The sequence below is a fragment of the Artemia sp. Qi Xiang Cuo genome, chromosome 5 (assembly GCF_049724085.1).
Source record: "Artemia sp. Qi Xiang Cuo chromosome 5, ASM4972408v1, whole genome shotgun sequence".
NCBI lineage: Eukaryota > Metazoa > Arthropoda > Branchiopoda > Anostraca > Artemiidae > Artemia > Artemia sp. Qi Xiang Cuo.
The window spans coordinates 76,673,963-76,694,867 of NC_142798.1; the positions used below are offsets into that span (position 1 = coordinate 76,673,963).

General features: G+C 36.7%; 2 protein-coding genes across 2 annotated transcripts in view; both read right to left on the reverse strand.

Annotated features, from left to right (window-relative positions):
- Window positions 1-20,905, reverse strand: part of Kat60 (katanin p60) — a 90,142-nt gene that overhangs the window by 54,856 nt on the left and 14,381 nt on the right. Inside the window, exons 2-4 of the mRNA XM_089089945.1 lie at window positions 19,192-19,395; window positions 6,663-6,762; window positions 385-490 (exon numbers count right to left, since the gene is read on the reverse strand). Of these exons, the coding sequence (XP_088946071.1) occupies window positions 385-490; window positions 6,663-6,762; window positions 19,192-19,368 (383 nt within the window). The 5' untranslated portion in view covers window positions 19,369-19,395. The remainder of the gene's footprint in view (window positions 1-384; window positions 491-6,662; window positions 6,763-19,191; window positions 19,396-20,905) is intronic.
- LOC148952547 (uncharacterized) lies at window positions 10,580-15,686 on the reverse strand. Its single transcript, XM_089088641.1, has 3 exons — window positions 15,421-15,686; window positions 13,917-14,157; window positions 10,580-10,662 (listed from the first exon to the last, which is right to left on the reverse strand). Exons 1-3 carry the CDS (start codon window positions 15,601-15,603, stop codon window positions 10,580-10,582), a joined length of 507 nt encoding a protein of 168 aa, XP_088944767.1. The 5' UTR covers window positions 15,604-15,686.

Consider the following 20,905-nt stretch of genomic DNA (forward strand, 5'->3'; position numbering starts at 1 on the left):
ATTGCTCCGATTTTTATTTCGAAACGATTGACTAAGTTGATTTATCCTTCAATTATCTACAGAACCGTTCCTAGGGTTGGTGGTGCCCGGGGCAAAATTAATCCCCTCCCCCTCTTAGTGGCTCTGGTTAGCATCAAAATTAGCATTCCAAATAATCATAAAGCATAATTAACAAATTTTACTTCTTTTACCGATTTTTTTTTCTGTCCTTAATATCCCAGAAAATTACTTTTTTTTTAAATTAATAAAGACTGATAGGTATTTTCTTATCTTCACATTCATCTTTAATATAACCATACACTTAATATTAACGAGACTCCAGATACTGGTAAAACTATATTAAGAGCCTCCTCCCTCCCTACTGTTGAACTAAATGGGTCTTACCTATGATCTGCACATTTCGGCGAAGGCCAGACATCAGGATCTCGAGAAGGACTTGCCCATGGACTGTCATCGACTTCAAAAGAACATCCGCCAGCACCAGCTACAGCTAAAAAGCGGTTGATTTGTGTAAAAACAAGGGACTTTTTTTTTGTTAACAATAGTCGAACACAAAATGATTTCTATATTGAGATCATAGTTTTTCCAAACTACTCCCCTCTCCATTGCGGGATATTTTGTTCTTTTTTTTGAAAAAAATCCCTAAGTTATACAAAAGCTGTGAAACTACCACCCAGAAAGATGTCATCCAACTGTCACCAACTTCCCTAAGTTAAAATAGTAACTACACGAAAATTCTTCCCAGAACAAACAACGGATAACAAATTCCTAACTCTCAAGGTCTGAGGCAATTTTTTTGGTCCTGACTAATCCCCGAAGTTGCACCAGGAACCTTCGGCGTGTCGCTGAGAATATATCAGTGAACAACAACCGCAAACGGTTCTTTTCTTTCTTTTTGGGATTAATTGAAGCCAAAATCTACTATTTTATGGCACACACGAAAAATTTTGCTTCTCTTTACTATGTTTTTGAATTTATTCATCTACGACGGTTTTGATTATCTTCCACTTGCTTATGTGTTCTTCGCTATAATCATCAGTTTTTGACACACTGAATACTCACTAACTTTCAAAAGTAGCTATTTTCCAAAGTTACATTTCCATTATATACTGTTCAATGAATCCTGTAACCAAGCTGACCAGTTTGGTAAAAGCTCAAACTATCTACCCTTGTAGTGCAGGGTGCAGAGGCGTTACCAATAGAAATACGATAAACAGTAAGAAATGATTCGTTTATATATATATATATATATATATATATATATATATATATATATATATATATATATATATATATATATATATATATATATATATATATATATATATATATATATATATATATATATATATATATATATATATATATATATTATTCTGCTTGACAGTATCCATGCAACTTTATAGCCCAATTCACTGAATAATATAAATTTAGGAATAAATGTTTTTGTCAGAAGTCGCTAATCTGTACCTTTACCGTCAGTTTGCCAAAAAACCTGATATAAGCAAAAGGAACTAGACATAGGATAAACAGTCAGAGGTGAATTGTTTATACCCTGCTTCTGCTGGACAGTATCGGTTCAACTTTACAGCCCAATTGACTGAATAATATAAAGTAAAGAATAAATGTTTTTACCAGGGGTTGCTAATCTGCAACTTTACCATCAGTTTTTCAAAAAATATGAAATAAGCAATAGGGCATTGACAACTCTCTAAGACAGAAAACACTGAACAATTAATTTATGATTATATGGGCTTAGTTATAGCCTGATTATAGCAGACGAGACTATTTGTTACAGACTTGCCCTCTGGCAAATGTTTGGTGTGACAAACCTGTGCTTTTTCCGGATGATGACAAATATGAACTGATGCTTGACCTATGTTCTCTATTATCAATTTTTTTCTACTACGGTTGATGCTCTTGAGAGACTCTCTCTACCCTAAAGAAAAGAGCAAGGAATAAGTCTCTCAAAAAGAAAGGAATAGGTTTGACTTTCGCTGCCCAATGGATGATCTCATGAAGACAGCTGCGCTTTTGGACCTCAAGATATTCAAGATATATGCGATTGATTAGCATCTGAGCGTTCTTGATTGTCCGCTGACAAAAAGTGAGCTTTTGCTTGAAATGACCAAGAGGCTAGAGTTGGAGACTGGCGTAAAAATTTCAATCTATCACCTGTGGGCCGACTTAGTCCAATCAATGCTTCAGCTGCCTCTACTTCAACTTGTGGGGAACATGCTAATGCGGCAGGAATTCTTTCATACAAGGAGGAAACCAACCATAAAGAGGGTGAAGATGGGGCTACAATATCTGGTGGTAGTGGAACATCTACCCCAACCAGTCGTGTGAATGTGGCTAGTGAGTTTTCTCAAAAGAGCAGCAACAATACACATATATCCTCGTGATCACACATCAAAGAAAATGAAGCAGCTTTATAAGATGATATATAAGGGCAGCAATGATACAGAACAGAATGAGAGTAATAATGTGACTGGGCGTCAAGAAGATTTATATCTTCCTGTCCTGGTTGATGCAATCAATCCAACCAATGCTGTTCGAAAATATCTTCGACTCGGCTGCCATGGATAGAAGATTTGGCAAGAGAATTTCTGCCATTGCCAACAACAAGTGCGGCAGCAGAAGGAGTTTTCAGTGGCACAGGACAAGTAGTTACTGCTAATCGTTCAATGTTGAATCCACACCGTTCAAACCGGCTTATTTTTATGTATCGCAACTACAAGATAGTCAAAGTTTTAAGGGTGAGAGTTTGAGTTTTTATTTCTAGTTAAGTGCCTTGAATATTTTATTCTGGCTCAATAAAGCAAAAACAACAGAAAAAAATAAGAAAAGAGCTACTAAAAAAGGTCTCAAAAGCTAAAGGAGAGAAATTGTACGCCGGATTGGAAAATGTGAAACCCAGTTTTCACTACGACGCTATTGAAGGGAAAACAATAGTAAAGTGGACATAAACATAGTTTTTCTAAATATTGGAATGAATGAAGAGGCCACAGGGAATTACAAGACTAAGAAATCCAGACATAGAATGAGATATAGCCACCACATTTCCTTGAGGGTTCATAAAGGAACCATTGCTATATGGTGCAAGAAACTTTATTTTGTCTATTTTGTTGGATCAATTGAATTCTCATGCAGTTTAAGGTCTCAAGAGTCAATCATTCGGACTAAAAGAATGTATGGGAGAAGTTAGGCTTGATGTCTCGTTCTTATTTTGTGCTAGAATCGGTCATGATAATGAAGCTGAAAAGGAATTGTGGATGCCAAGAACTCTAACTTAGAAAGAAGAAGAAATTCCGATAAGAACTGATACAGCTTTAGTTTTTGAAATTAAAACTTTTTCATGGCGTGCCGACGACGCCGTGTTGCCACGCATATTTGTGTCAATGACCGCAGAATTGAAATTCGGCACGGTTTCGAAGACTAGTCCTGGCCCAACAAACTGAAATAGATTAATTAGTGGTATTTCTTTTCGATTTGCCACCGACCTGATGCGGAACACCTGTACCGATTTTTGTCAGAACTTGTCAAATGAACGCACAGCAAGAAAACATAGTAAACACTAAGACACAGCATGTGGAAGGAAAGCGAGCTTTGCTATGGAGTTTTCTGGCAGCGAGTCCTGCAGCAAGTATTTGAGCAGCATATTTTTGCTGTTAATACTCACTACGGTAATTTCGATGAAATTTGTGTCAGTTTCGGCAAAGGTTAGTACACGCGTTCGTCACTAGGGAGATACAGCGGTCATAATTTTTTTTTTTTTACTTTTAAGGACAAAAAGTGTTATCAAATATAACTAATTACTTTTGGTTACTTGTTTTTACGGTCGAACGTGGGAACATTGGCAAAAATCTGAAGCTGTTCTATCAGCTTCACAGTTTTGAAACAACAAAAATACACGAAATCGCGGTTTTCAGGTATGACCGATTTATAATTTGGCTGGGAGTGGAGTGTAATCCATAGGGCCCAAGCCTTAAAAAAGCGTAGAGCAATATTTTTTGTGGGAAAATTAACTTAAGGTTTAGCTGGGTTTTTCCTAATTGAAGTTATTATTATACTGTAATAACGACCATGTTAACTTTCATGTATCATAAATAGTGAAACGAAATCTTATTATTTGATTTGGTAAAGTAAAGCCCAGGGGCGGATGTAGAGCAATATCTTGGGGGAGGCTCAATGTGACAAGGGTGCCAAAGAACAAAATCTCGGGGGGGGGGAGGCAATGTGACAAAGGTGTCAATAATTGACCCAACTGACAAATTCATTCTAAAAATAGACTAAAAAAAAGACAAAAAAAACAGGATAAGAGGGCGGAAGAAAAAATTTTGGGGGGCCAGGATTGCTTGAATTTTTAATGACGAACAGCGTTGTCAAATTTTACTGTTTAGTTTTGCTTGTTTATTTGCTTTTACACAGCTTTTTTCCTAAATTCTTTTCTTCACAACATCTACCAGAATGTGGGTATTGCCAATTCGATCTCTGTGGGAAGGGAATGATACCGAAATGCATGTTATCAGAACAATAACCAGAAAGGCTTATCAAATCTGAGTCGGATGTGACATTTGATGTGCTGCTTCTTTCTTTTGAAATTAGAAACCGATTTGACCTCCACGGGAGAGAAGGAAGGGTGACCACCCCAATATCTAGTGGTAAACACTTTCAGAAAGAGTCGTCGGATCTCAACCAAGCTCAGTGGGGAGTAGAATCTAGTATACCGACTATGTCCATTGGGAAATATGGCCAGTTCCGGGAGGCATGAGTTAGTGTACTAGTTGTACTTTTGGTATGTGGATTCAACCTAAACTTTGTGGAGATGAGGGGATCCCTAAGTCCATGTCATCCAAAAATTTGTGGCAATAGGTTGCTAAATCTCCATACAACTCACTGGAAAGCAAAACTGGGCAAAATGTCCTAGTTTTCCCTTTTGGATGTCAAACTGAGCCTACCTTGGCGGGAGAGGGGGTTACTTCATTCTTTTTATCGTGACATCTACCAGAAACAGATACCAGACACAAATAAAACTTGTTGGGCAATAAGATGTAGCGTTCATTTTGTACATTTCCAGGTACAGAGCCAACCTTACCTATACTGGTAATTAGGACAAAATTCTTATAACCATTATTATCTACCACAACGGGTTGCGAATGCTAGCCACCAAGTTACTTACCAAAAACGTTAATGCACCTCATCCAAGCTCAGTCAGAAGAAACAGTTAATGCCCTAGTTATAGCCGTTATAAATCAGTAATAAATACTAGTTATAAATCCAGGATCGATTCAATCTCTATTGGAGAGGAGGAAGAGATTCAGTTCTTTTCATAATAATATCCTCCATAACGAAAAGTGAGATCCCAATGGAACTTGATAGGAAGTAAGAGTGACGCTCATACTTGTATCTTTTGTGGTATGTATCTGATCAGAGCTCTAAGGGAGGCGGGTAACTGGAAGATCGAAATACTATTTATAAATCCAAGATCGATTCAACCTCTATGGGAGAGGAGGAAGAGGTTAAGTTCTTTCCTAATAGTATCCTCCATAACGAAAAGTGAGATCTCAATGAATCTTGATAGGAAGTAAGATTGACGCTCATACTTATATCTTTTATGGTATGTATTTGATCAGAGCTCTAAGGGAGGAGGGTAACTGGAATATCAAAACATTAGTTACAACTCCAGGATCGATTCAACCTCTATGGGAGAGGAGGAGGAGGTTCAGTTCTTTTATAATAATATCCGCCATAACGAAAAGTGGGATCCCAACGAATCTTGATAGGAAGTAAGAGTGACGCTCATACTTGTATCTTTTATGGTGTGTATCTGATCAGAGTCTAAGGGAGGAGGGTAACTGGAATATCAAAATACTAGTTATAAATCCAGGATCTATTCAACCTCTATGGGAGAGGAGGAGGTTCAGTTCTTTCATAATAATATCCTCCATAACGAAAAGTGGGATCCCAATGAATCTTGATAGGAAGTAAGAGTGACGCTCATACTTGTATCTTTTATGGTATGTACCTGATCAGAGCTCTGGGGGAGGAGGGCAACTGAAATATCAAAATCCATTCGTCAGGCAACGAAATTCCTTTAACAAAACATGGTCAAAATTCACAGTTGCGGTCCTCAGTGTCCGTGCTCCATCAGACCTCCTTGAGGTAAAGGCTTCATTCGAGTTGAATCTGGCATGCATTTTCGCTTGTATTGCTTCACTCCACTTTACATGGCCTTGTTCACCAACACGCTTTAATTTTGTTAACTTCAGCTGAAGACAGATCTTCACTAATCAGATTTTTTCACAATTAAAAGTACGTTTTTATGGGCTTAAAACAGCCCAGACTATGAACCTTCCGTATCTAAATTGGTAAAAACACATCCTTGCACCTGATAATTATAAAATGGTTTCTATTTTGGCTAACAAATGCATAGGCCTTCACTAGCTTATCAAAAGCTAACATGTATTCCTAATTCCTAAAGATTATGGTATTTCTGCAATAACCGAAGAAATATTTAGCTTTTTACCTGGTTTTAAATACATACCACATGACAAAAATTGAAGATTGTAAGCGCCTTAATACAGGCCAGCCCAGTTCACGACTTTAAAAACAGTTTTAAGCCCCTCAAACGTAACAATTTAAAAGCAATAAAATCTTACCTGAAGTATTAGTCTCTCTTTCTAAATCAGATCTTAAGGAGTTCAATGTATTTTGAAGTTGTTTGACTTGATCCAGCTCAATGGCAAGCTTCTGCTGAGCCTGAAATTATTTTAGCATTCAGTTCACTTTGTTCAAACCTAAAAACTTTATTGCTAAATGTTGGTAGAGTTATATTTAGAAGCCCAATATGATGAGATTACAGTTTAAATTATTCACATTAATGACAGAAAAACGTTTTGAAATACTTAATAGAACTACTGTAATTATGAATTGTTGCACATAGTGAATTTACAAAAATTTATTTTTAATGAAAAAAAGCGACTGGGGCTATTAGTTGTTCCTCAGGTATCTTGATAGGTTTTCCTAATAATTCAAAAAGCAACGTATTCAGGAGGGTGGGGGGAGGGGTTACTGGGTATGAAGCGCACCCCGAATTTTTAGTCGACTCGTAAAAAAGTAACAAAAATACACCTAAACAAATCTTTGATGCGTCTTGTATACTTTGTTTTTGTACCCCCCCCCCCTTGAACGAAAATGCTGGATATGTCCTTGCCACCAAGATCTCTTTAAGGCAAAAAAGCTGATTTCATTATTTCCAGAATTAAAACATACAAATTGTTATTCTGATACCGAAACACGGCAGATCTTGCGTTTTATTACTAGCTGATGAGAGGTGCATTGAGAATGAATATTGTCAATTGCTGTCAATATTGTATGACAACATGGATATTATCACTAGCTGGGAAGCGACTGGCACATATGCCAAAATTGGGTGTGCTGGCAATTTTATTTGCGGCATCCTCCCAAAAATACTAGTAAGAACCTAGATAAATATATTGAGGAATAAATAAGAAAGATTCTAGCGTCTTCTGATAGATTTCACGTCTCTAACAAAAATTAAGAGAAAGTAGCCAAACAAAAGCATATTGATTGTCGACATAAAAAGGGTGAATTGTTGGGGACGTCCATATAACAATAACAGGAATAATTATCTGTTTTCCCTCTGGAAATGCAAAAGAAATGCATGCTAGAGGAGCAAAATAAAGTGCTGCTACAACTTATGACAACTCACTGTGGCACCACCCACCCAAGACCAGAACAGATGTGCAAGCTCCTCCTCTATCCCAATAGGCTTAGACTGTTACTTTATATTTCCTCCCACAAAATTCCTATTTCTTTTAAATAATTTTGTATGGCCGTTTTCAACTCCAAGCGCGAGCGTCCGAGATTTTGTTTGTTTCCAGCTGGATTGGCAACAAGAATAATTTTGGTTGTCGGAATCAAAGCCGTATCCAGGGGGGAAGGGTTGGACCCCCCCCCCCCCCCGAAATATTTGTCCGAATCGTAAAACGTAAAAAAATGATTATAAACAAATTTGGTACTTGTATGATATAGCCCCTACTAGTAGTAATCAAGATTATACTTCTAGGAGACATATAGCAATTTCAATGTTATTCTGGACCTTGTATACACCATTTCAAAGAGATTCAGAGCTCCCTCACATGACCTTCTGGATTTGCTCGGAGGTATAGCTATTCCAATGTTATTCTACGGGATCTGCATTACACCTTTTCAAAGAGATTCAGAGCTCCCTCACATGGCCTTCTGGATTCTATGGAAGCTATAGCAATTGCAACGTTATTTTATAGAAGCTTTGCATAACGTGTTATGAAGGACAAGTTGTTCTGACGCAATTTACATGGATTAGATTTCTAATTCATGGTATACATGTCTTTTTCGGGATAAACCCGTGTTAGAAAACCAGCGCGTCTTGTTTAGCTGTTAATATATTCAATTATTTTTTGTATATATTCAGCTTTCAGATTAGGATCTTCAACAGTTTGAATAGTTCATTCAACCTATCAGTATCGGTACTTTTGCGATCATTGACATAGATATGGAATATTCTAAGCAGCTTCTGGTGAGTAAAATTGTCTCATTATTATAATAAAAAGAAATTGTCTCGCCATTAAGTCAAGGAAGAAATTCCTTCCTTATACTTTTTTTTTCACCGTGTTGTTACCTCTTTTAAAAAGCTTCCTTCTTTTAAATATTAAACGGTCCATGTATTTGAATTTTAGTAAATATTCAAAAAAAGAGAGGCATGTTCACTTTGATTTTGGCTCGTTGTATATGAAAAATTCAAATAGAATTTGCATATTAGTTTCGACAGATATGAAAGGTCGCCTCCCACCTCAATATCTTGCTGTTTACACTAAACTTCAAATTTCGTTCAAATCACAAAGGTTGGTTAAGATATCTCTTTTGAAAATGCTAAAAAAAAAAATCGTTTTACTCGTAAATTCAAATTTCAGGAGGGACTTAGCCCCCCCTCCCTTCCCACCAACAATACAAAATCTTAAAATATAATGATTATATTCAATAGAAAACGCTAAGTATGTTTTTTTCTATTATGTAAAACAAAAACCCACTCCCTCAATTGCTGTGTTACAATCATAATTCTTTAGTTTTAGTTATTTCGTTCAAACTGTGGCTTTTCACGTAATCCTCTTAACAATACAGCAATTTCCAAAGCTTAGCAGGTAATATCTTGGCTCATTGTCATAAATTGAAACCTGTTTCTGCGATCTTCGTCCTTCAAAGTGAAATTTTGAAAGACGTATTTATTAAGCTATTAATTGTTTAAAGCATATTCAAGCCTAGGTAGCATACTAGGACTCCCAAGGCTGTTCAGTATGATGAATGTATGTACGCGAAGGAACATTTGAGCAGAAAAATATTGATTTGTAAAAAGTAGCAGGCATTCTAAAGCACTAATAGATTGAGCACTACAAGTTTCAGAATCGACTTTATAGGTCAAATTATATCACGGGAAGAGGGTTTTAAAATCCCCCTTCCCTCCAAACTCAAAATTTTCAAAAATTTTATTTTAAAAGCTTTTTAAATATTTCTAAAGCACTAATAGATTGAGCACTACAAGTTTCAGAATCGACTTTATAGGTCAAATTATATCACGGGAAGAGGGTTTTAAAATCCCCCTTCCCTCCAAACTCAAAATTTTCAAAAATTTTATTTTAAAAGCTTTTTAAATATTTCTAAAGTGCTAATAAATAAAGCACTACAAACATCAGAATTGACTTTATGGGTCAAATTATATTATGGGGAGATGTTTTTGAAATCCCCCTTCCCTCCAAACTCAAAATTTTCCAAAATTTTACTTCAAAAGCTTTTTTTAATATCTGTAAAGCTTTAAGACATATAACCCTACAAACATCAGAATTGACTTTATAGGTCATAATATATTATGGGGAGATGTCTTGAAATCACCCTTCCCTCCTTCTCTTCCCTCCAAACTCCAAATTTTACTTAAGAAGCTTTTTGAATATTTCTAAAGTGCTAGAAACACCAGAATAAACTTTAGAGGGCAATGTATCTGTAAAAGAGGGCTTATTATTTCATTACTAAATTTTTCTTCTTTTTTAAGGATGTTGAGGTGGATTCATGCGATCACCCTCCCTCCGAAAAGAGACCAAGATGGGATGATATCACATCGATGCAAGCTGCAAGACCATCAGTCATCAGATTTGCTAGTCCCAATACACGTTCGATGGACCCTGGCAGGGACCCTTGCATAGGTCGATGGACCTATGCAACCTGGCAGGGAATTCAAGTCAGCCTCATCTGATCAAGATGGAGGGAACGCTCCTCTTCATGCCTTGCCAGGGACTTCTGATGTACAAGTGCAGCCAGAATTTGTAAGTGTATATAATTTTTTTTTCTTTTCCGTATTTTTCAAAAATAAAGTAGCAAATAGCTTATCATAGATTTATAAAACTTTACCAGTAATTTCTCTTTTAAGCAAGATGTTTTCTAATGCAAAAACCCATTATTTCATTAAACAACTTCTATATATAAACAAATTACTATTTCACTGTTGACAGTTGAACAACCACTCTTAAACTAGGTTATCTTTTGCACTAAGCTTTGTGCGTATCCGGTTCTTATCAAATGTCCCATCGAGAAGGTTGAATATTAATCCTACAGGTATAAATTCGAGTGTTAATCATTCGTTACAAAAGTGCGTTTCAAACGACTGGATGTTTATCTTCGATACGATATTAACACGAGAAAAAAGGATTCTTAAAATATGTTTTCGAAAAGAATTTGAGGCTGAAACTCTAGGGTCGTTATAATACACAAGTTATATTTGAATGGTATTGTGAAGTCCTCTATCCCAACACGAAAGATCACCAATCCGTCTACTCCAAAGGACGCTCCCAGCCCCCCAAAGGTCCCCCCCCTGTGTGAGCGGTACATGTGCCGCTTTTTTTTCCTTATATCCGATAATTCCAATGCTTCACTACATATCAACTGAATTGTATTTTAAACCGTCAAAAATTATGAGAAAATTAAGAATTTTTGAAGTAGAAATTCAAACATCGCATAATTTGTTTCCGCCGCACGTTTCTATCTGACTTCAGCGCATTTCTATCTGAAACTGTTTCCGCAGCACGTTATAGACTAATGGAATATAGACTATGGGGTTAGAAACACAATTTCAAGCTGTAAGAATATTTCGGTGTGTGTGCGTGAGTGTGTGTGTGTGTGTGAGTGTGTGTGTGTGTGTGTTCGTGTGTGTGTGTGTGTGTGTGTGTGTGTGTGTGTGTGTTTGTGCGTGTGTGTGTGTGTGTGTGTGTGTGTGTTTGTGTGTGTGTGTGTGTGTCAGTGTGTGTGTTTGTGTGTGTGTGCGTGTGTGCGTGTGTGTGTGTGTGTGCGTGTGTTTGTGTGTGTGTGCGTGTGTGTGTGTGTGTGTTTGTGTGTGTGTGTGTGTGTGTGCGTGTGTGTGTGTGTGTGTGTGTGTGAGTGTTTTATTAACAAAATTTGTAATATATTATACATTGTTTTGTAAATAATGCTATAAACAAAAATTTGTAATTTATTATGCATTTCGTCAAAGAAAAAAAAAACTTAATCCATTCATTTTCTAATTTCAGGGGGAAGCTGTGAAAACTTCTGCATTCCCCCGCCCGGGACTTCAAAGTATCATGGATAATTGTCCCCTCTCGCCGGATGATGATGTTAGTGAAGGTACGTTATTTGATATCCCCCTGGATTTTCAATTTACATCTGAAGAAATGGACAGTCTTATGCAAATTGTTGGGTCTAATTTTTCCGTGTGTGTACACATGTGTGTACATGTGTGTACACACTTTTACACCCTCCCTCTGCCCAAACTTTTTTAGCAAAACTGTATTCCTCGGGGGTGCAACTACGATCATGAAGACTATCATAAAACGATTCAATTGGAGGAATAGTTTCCTCGGCGAATCTCGACATGGAACAATAATAGTCATAAGGATGTATGCCGTTGACCTTCAACAAATCATATAAATCATTTGAAAATTGTTGATTGAGAAATGGGAAATCATTGCGGCCGTAGTCGATATTCTGCACTTGAATTAATTCGTTCAACGATCTGGGAAAAAACTTCATGAATCTAACACGTAAATTTTATTCGTATACTCAACGCTGTCTTCAACATATGTCCACATAAATCCTGAACCAATCATTTTTTCCGCGGACTTAGGCATAATTTTGTAGTAAAAGCTGTCTATCACCCATACATCATCTATTGTTCCATTTCTTTGAGGATTCACAACTGCTGGTAGCAGATACTTTATATCGTAGTTAGCATTGTGTATAAAAACTGGAAGAAAAAGTTGCTGTATGATTTTTAAATTACACGAACTGTGAGCCGAAACACAAGAGAAACTTTTTCCTGTTGAATTGGGATCAATCAGGTGATTATGATCCTGTAACGCGTCTTCTGGGGCAAGGGAACCCCCACATACCCAGCAAATTGTCCCCTTTTCCAGTGCCAGTTGCTCTTTATCTGACAATGTCATTGGATAGTTGGTATGACGTAATCGTGAAATTGCCTTGTTTGCTGTTTTTATTAAAGTTACCAATAACTTTTCCATACTGCCCTCCTCATCCATAGTAAAAAAAACTCTTCCAATTGCATTTTATTGTTGGAATCACGACGAGCGTGTGCGTAGGAACACGCAACTAGTTTGTGTTCCCTGACTATATTTGGCCTTGATGGATCTGATACCTCAACCAGTCTTGTTTCACAATCCAAAGACACTTTATCAACTTGTAGCAGGGAATTTTGGAAATTTTAAATTGTAAAGTGTCTTTGCCTTCTGCCGGCATTTCAATTCTTTGATTCCCATGAATTTTGCAATGGTTCATGTGATCCGAGAATGTTTGTTCATTTCGAAATGGGGAAAGGCACATGGGGCAATAGAAACGTTCTCCTTTTTTCACACCTTGAGATAGGAGTCGACTTATTGCTGTAACGGGAAAAAAATGACCATAGGAATTTACATCTTTCGGAGGCTCGTAAATAACCCATACCCAATTTTTAACATTTTCCACCATCGGTGTCCTCACTGAATACAAAACCCCTTTTTTATTTGTTTTTTTTTCCCCATCTACAAATTCAGTGTCATACTGGAGAACAACCACCCCCACCCCAAGATTTTATTTGCTTTCTCGAATATGCTTATTTCTTTCAAGAACACCGGATTCTTTCCCTCTAAACAATCAAAATTTACTTTAGGGAAATTTTTTCCACCATTACGTGCAAGTTCGTCGAGATTTTTCATTGACGACTCATTATATAATGGTTTATGGGCTGCTATTAAAAATGCGTGCTTAAAACTTTGCAGCCCCGTGTTAAAACTGAAACCCTGAACTCCTTTGGTAGCCGACAAATCTTGGTGGCATTTTATTCTTTTACCCCGCCCTTCTCTTAAAATAAAGTTTTTTTTAAATCTACTGTGATTCAGATCCATGTGTTCAATGTATAAAATGATGGACCCACTTCCCCTCTCATGAAACGTGTCCAAAGCTGAAATTAGTTTATTCACGCAGTTGAAGAAGTTGTGTTCAAATTCGTTTAGACCTGGGTAAAAAAGTCTGGCTGCCAGTTGAAACATGAAAATAAAAAATATCCCCAGATGTTCCCTTTTGTAAATAAGCTTTTTTATTCACTGATGCTTTAACTCCCCCTTGACCCCCCCATTTCTGAATCTGAATCTCAATTTTTGCTCGAATTCTGTCGGTGTAGCTATGGAGAACTTTCACTGGGTCAGTTAAAATAGTGCCCGCGTTTTCCTCGGGAGTGCTAAAATCTACCCTATATGTTTGCAAATGACTTAGAGCAGACCCTAACAAATAAAATTCACGCAATTCCGGGGACATAGCACTATTTTCATGCCCTGTACCTATTTGTACAGGATCCAATTCACTAATAGTAAAGTTATCGTTAAAAATGTCCCCGGAAAAATTAGACCCAACAATTTGCATAAGACTGTCCATTTCTTCAGATGTAAATTGAAAATCCAGGGGGATATCAAATAACGTACCTTCACTAACATCATCATCCGGCGAGAGGGGACAATTACCCATGATACTTTGAAGTCCCGGGCCAGGGAAGGCAGAAGTTTTCACAGCTTCCCCCTGAAACTAGAAAATGAATTGATTAAGTTTTTTTTTTTTTTTTGACGAAATGCATAATAAATTACAAATTTTTGCTTATAGCATTATTTACAAAACAATGTATAATAAATTACAAATTTTGTTAATAACACACTCACACACACACACACACACACACACACACAAACACACAAACACACACACATTCAAACGCACACACACACACACACACAAACACACTCACACACACACATACACACACACACACGCTGACACACACACACACACAAACACACGCACACACACACACACACACACAAACACACGCACACACACACACACACACACACACACACACACACACACACAGAAACACACACACACACAAACACACGCACACACACACACACACACACACACAAACACACGCACACACACACACACACAGACTCACGCACACACACCGAAATATTCTTACAGCTTGAAATTGTGTTTCTAACCCCATAGCCTATATTCCATTAGTCTATAACGTGCTGCGGAAACAGTGTCAGATATAAATGCGCTGAAGTCAGATAGAAACGTGCTGCGGAAACAAATTATGCAATGTTTGAATTTCTACTTCAAAAATTCTTAATTTTCTCATAATTTTTGACGGGTTAAAATACAATTCAGTTGATATGTAGTGAAGAATTGGAATTATTGGATATACGGAAAAAAAGCGGCACATGTACCGCTCACACAGGGGGGGGGGGACCTTTGGGGGGCTGGGAGCTTCCTTTGGAGTAGAAGGATTGGAGCTCTTTCGAGTGGGGGTAGAGGACTTCACAATACCGTTCAAATAGAACTTGTGTATTATAACGACCCTAGAGTTTCAGCCTAAAATTCTTTTCGAAAACATATTTTAAGAATCCTTTTTTCTCGTGTTAATATCTTATCGAAGATAAACATCCAGTCGTTTGAAACGCACTTTTGTAACGAATGATAAGCATTCGACTTTATACCTGTAGGATTAAAATTAAACCTTCTCGATGGGACATTTGATAAGAGCCGGATACGCACAAAGCTTAATGCAAAAGATTAACCTAGTTCAAGAGTGGTTGTTCAACTGTCAACAATGAAATAGTAATTTGTTTATATATAGAAGTTGTTTAATGAAATAATGGGTTTTTGCATTAGAAAACATCTTGCTTAAAAGAGAAATTACTGGTAAAGTTTTATAAATCTATGATAAGCTATTTGCTACTTTATTTTTGAAAAATACGGAAAAGAAAAAAAAATATATACACTTACAAATTCTGGCTGCACTTGTACATCAGAAGTCCCTGGCAAGGCATGAAGAGGAGCGTTCCCTCCATCTTGATCAGATGAGGCTGACTTGAATTCCCTGCCAGGTTGCATAGAGACTCCTGGCTGGTCCATCGAACGTGTATTGGGACTAGCAAATCTGATGACTGATGGTCTTGCAGCTTGCATCGATGTGATATCATCCCATCTTGGTCTCTTTTCGGAGGGAGGGTGATCGCATGAATCCACCTCAACATCCTTAAAAAAGAAGAAAAATTTAGTAATGAAATAATAAGCCCTCTTTTACAGATAAATTGCCCTCTAAAGTTTATTCTGGTGTTTGTAGCATTCTATGTCTTAGCACTTTAGAAATATTTAAAAAGCTTCTTAAGTAAAATTTGGAAAATTTGGAGTTTGGAGGGAAGGGAAGGAGGGAAGGGTGATTTCAAGACATCTCCCCATAATATATTATGACCTATAAAGTGAATTCTGATGTTTGTAGTGCTATATGTCTTAAAGCTTTACAAATATTTAAAAAAGCTTCTGAAGTAGAATTTTGGAAAATTTTGAGTTTGGAGGGAAGGAGGATTTCAAAAACATGTCCCCATAATATAATTTGACCTATAAAGTCAATTCTGATGTTTGTAGTGCTATAACTATTAGCACTTTAGAAATATTTAAAAAGCTTTTAAAATAAAATTTTTGAACATTTTGAGTTTTGGAGGGAAGGGGGATTTTAAAACCCTCTTCCCGTGATATATTTTGACCTATAAAGTCGATTCTGAAACTTGTAGTGCTCTATGTCTTAGTGCTTTACAAATATTTAAAAATCTTTTAAAATAAAATTTTTGAAAATTTTGAGTTTTGGAGGAAAGGGGGATTTTAAAACCTCTTCCCGTGATATAATTTGACCTATAAAGTCGATTCTGAAACTTGTAGCGCTCAATCTATTAGTGCTTTAGAATGCCTGCTACTTTTTACAAATCAATATTTTTCTGCTCCAATTTTCCTTCGCGTACATACATTCATCATACTGAACAGCCTTGGGAGTCCTAGTATGCTACCTAGACTTGAATATGCTTTAAACAATTAATAGCTTAATAAATACGTCTTTCAAAATTTCACTTTGAAGGACGAAAATCGCAGAAACAGGTTTCAATTCATGACAATGAGTCAAGATATTACCTGCTAAGCTTTGGAAATTGCTGTATTGTTAAGAGGATTACGTGAAAAGCCACAGTTTGAACGAAATAACTAAAACTAAAGAATTATGATTGTAACACCGCAATTGAGGGAGTAGGTTTTTGTTTTACATAATAGAAAAAAACATACTTCGCTTTTTCTATTGAATATAATCATTATATTTTAAGCTTTTGTATTGTTGGAGGGAAGGGGGGGGCTAAGTCCCTCCTGAAATTTGAATTTACGAGTAAAACGATTTTTTTTTTAGCATTTTCAAAAGAGATATCTTAACCAACCTTTGCGATTTGAACGAAATTCGAACTTTAGTGTAAAGAACAAGATATTGAGGTGGGAGGCGACCTTTCATATCTGTCGAAACTAATATGCAAATTCTATTTTAATTTTTTATATACAAGCCAAAATCAAAGTGAACATGCCTCTCTTTTTTTGAATATTTACTAAAATTGAAATACATGGACCGTTTAATATTTAAAAGAAGGAAGCTTTTTAAAAGAGGTAACAACACGGTGAAAAAAAAAAGTATAAGGAAGGAATTTCTTCCTTGACTTAATGGCGAGACAATTTCTTTTTATTATAATAATGAGAAAATTTTACTCACCAGAAGCTGCTTAGAATATTCCATATCTATGTAAATAATCGCAAAAATACCGATACTGATAGGTTGAATGAACTATTCAAACTGTTGAAAATCCTAATCTGAAAGTTGAATATATAAAAAAAAATAATTGAATATATTAACAGCTAAACAAGACGCGCTGGTTTTCTAACACGGGTTTATCCCTAAGAAGACATGTATACCATGAATTAGAAATCTAGTCCATGTAAATTGCGTCAGAACAACTTGTCCTTCATAACACGTTATGCAAAGCTTCTATAGAATAACGTTGCAATTGCTATAGCTTCCATAGAATCCAGAAGACCATGTGAAGGAGTTCTGAATCTCTTTGAAAAGGCATATACAAGGTCCAGAATAACATAGAAATTGCTATACCTCCAAGGAAATCCAGAAGGTCATGTGAGGGAGCTCTGAATCTCTTTGAAAAGGCGTATACAGATCCAGAATAACATTGAAATTGCTATATGTCTCCTAGAAGTATAATCTTGATTACTACTCCTACTGCTCAAATTGTCCATTCATTGATGGATTACAGAACCGGCTTTTTTTCGTTAGTTTCTTTCAGCTTAGCGTGAGACACGACAAAAAGAAGAGATAGATGGAAAATATATAACTTGGGCTATATGCTTCCAAATTAAGGGGGGGGTTAAGTATTTGGACAGTGTGAAGTTAGAAAACAATTCTTACTTCGAAATATACAGAATAATTGTACCTAACACATTAGGCATGCAGATCCGCTATACTTTACCCCTCCCCCCCTAATGTGCAAATATATAGGCCAAATTTGTTACCAATGTATTATATGTTTATCATACTTAGGTATATTTTACTAGGATTGAGCGTCAGAAAAACATACTAGAAGAATATTAAGTAGGGGCTATATCATACAAGTACCACACATTTTTGATACGTTTTTACAAGTTTTTTTTGTACCCCCACCCCCAAAAAAACCTTTTGTACCCCCCCCCCCCCCCCGAAAAAAAACCTGGATGCGAACCTGTAATTTTTCAGCAATAAAACGAACTAAATCAAATAAATACAATTATCTATTTAGCATTATTAATGAATAAGCTTTGTGTTGAGTAAAAAAAATCAGCTAATTTGGAGTGAGTGTAGGTCAGGCTGGATATTACATCAAAAAGTTTCTTAAAAATTGTCCTTCATGGCATATATCATAAAATGAAATGTCATTTATACTACTCTGACATTGTGCGCCTTAAATTACGTAAGTAGTTGTGTAAAGGCTTTGCACATTTAAAAAAAAGGAAACAAGTGACAGGTGTCAAGTTTATACTTACAACTTATACTTAGTAAATATTTAGAAGAACTACAATTTTATTTTATGCATTTCCTTAAAGACCAAAACTGTGATCCTCAATTTGGGACACACGCCCAATTGGGACAAATTGGGACACCAGTGGGACATGGGAACATTTTGGTGGGTAATAGGCAGGAACGTACACCTTTCGACGGACAATACTCTAACGTCAAAATAAAAAAAAACATTTTTCAAGTAAATGACGTCACCTTCACATACATTTAAAGATCAAAACAGATACATGATAGTAGTGCAACAATTTCAAGCATTTTATAAAAGGCGTTGAATACAGACAAAAAAAATTCATCTGCACAAAACACACCTAGAGAACAACTTGAAAAAAATATACCAAGTTAACAGCCTTTTAAACTTGCTTCAGGTGAATACGCATAAAATTTTGGGTAGCAAAATTTAGATATCACAAGGGAGTGCATCAGGATTTTAGAAATGCCATGTGGTGGATGGCCCAAAAATTGGTTGGGAACCACTGGTCTAGAATTATAAGGGAGCAATTACCACCCTCCATTAGGCACATTATGGTTGTTGCTATACTGTCTTTTGTTTTCTGAGCTAAGAGCCCTTGTTTAGACCACTAAGATATTGCATTTTTTAGATATTGCATTTCCCAAGATCTACTTACTTCAGTCCACTTGGATCTCTTCACTGGGTCGGTTGAACAAGATATAAGCCTGGATATTTGTAAAATAACTCCTTGATAATAGGCAGTAGAGCTATCATAACTTCCCAGTATTGCTGCTTCTCTGGCCATTTTCACATTGTCACAGATTTCACGATAAGATACAACTGAATCGTTCATTTTAACTACAGTTATATAACTTGCGTTCTAGAAAAGATTAAAAGTATGTGAATTACATCTGAACGCAGGAAGTAAAGGAATCCCCCTCCAAAAATTGTTATAAAGGACCCCTCCTAAAACAATTAAAAAGAGCTGTGCTTTCAATTTTAACCACCCATCCTGGGAAAAATGTTCTCATATTACCGGAAAGTCCAGCAAAATCATTACAACGCTGTAAAGAACGATGTTGGCACAATGTATTATTTTTTTTCTTTTTTTCTTTTAGACCAGGGCACTTTGTATCGAAGGAGTTGTCGTAGAAACTTCAAAAAGGGCTCATTTGATTAGAAATTGAAAGGGCTAGTGCCCTTTTTAATAGTCAAAAGTGATTGGAGTGCAAGTAACCCCCCTCTCACGCCCACCATTTCCCCAAACACCTGCAATCAAAATTTTGAGATAGCCATTTTTTCAATGTAGTTGAAAGTTCTGGAAATTAGGTCTTTGAGAATGACAACACTCCCCCCCCCACAGCCCTCATGGTAAGGGTTGTAAGATATGCAATGGGGGCATACAGGGTTTTAATAGAAAGCGTTGTCGTAGAAACTTCAAAAGGGACTCATTTGATTGGAAATTTAAAGGCCTAGTGCCCTTTTTAATAGTCGAAAGTGATTGAAGGGCAACTAACCCCCCATCTCACGCCCACCATTTCTCCAAACACATCCAATCCAAATTTTGAAATAGACATTTTGTTCGACGTAGTTGAAAGGACCAGAAGTTATGTCTTTGAGGATGACGACCCCCCCCCCACAACCCCCAGGGCGAAGGTTATAAGTTATACCCTGGGGGCATATAAGGATTTTATAGAAAGTGTTGTCGTAGAAACTTCAAAAAGGGTTCATTCAGTTGGGAATTGAAAGAGCAAGTGTTCTTTCTTATAGTAGAAAGTGATTGGAGGGCAACTAACCCCCCTCTCACGCCGACCATTTCTCCAAACACATCCAATCAGAATTTTGAGATAGCCATTTCTTCAATGTAGTTCAAAAGTTCTGGCAATTGGGTCGTTGAGGATGACAACACCCCCCCCCCCCCCACACACACACAGCCCTCAGGGTAAGGATTGTAAATTATGCAATGGGGGCATAAAAGGTTTTTATAGAAAGTGTTGTTGTAGAGACTTCAAGAGGGGCTCATTCGATCGAATTTGAAAGGGCTAGTGCCTTTTTTAATGGTCGAAAGTGATTGAAGGGCAACTAACCCCCCTCTCACGCCCACCATTTCCCTAAACACATTCAATCAAAATTTGAAATAGCCATTTTGTTCAACGTAGTTGAAAGGTCCAGAAGTTATGTCTTTGAAAATGACAACCCCCCACAACCCCCAGGGCAAAGGTTATAAGTTATACCCTGGGGGCATATAAGGATTTTATAGAAAATGTTGTCGTAGAAACTTCAGTTCACTGTCAGAGTTCAAAGAGTGAAGAGCTAAACCAGTTTAAAAAGGATAATAGTTTGAACTATTCAGATAGTGATTTCATTGTTACGAAATTAAATTTACCTGA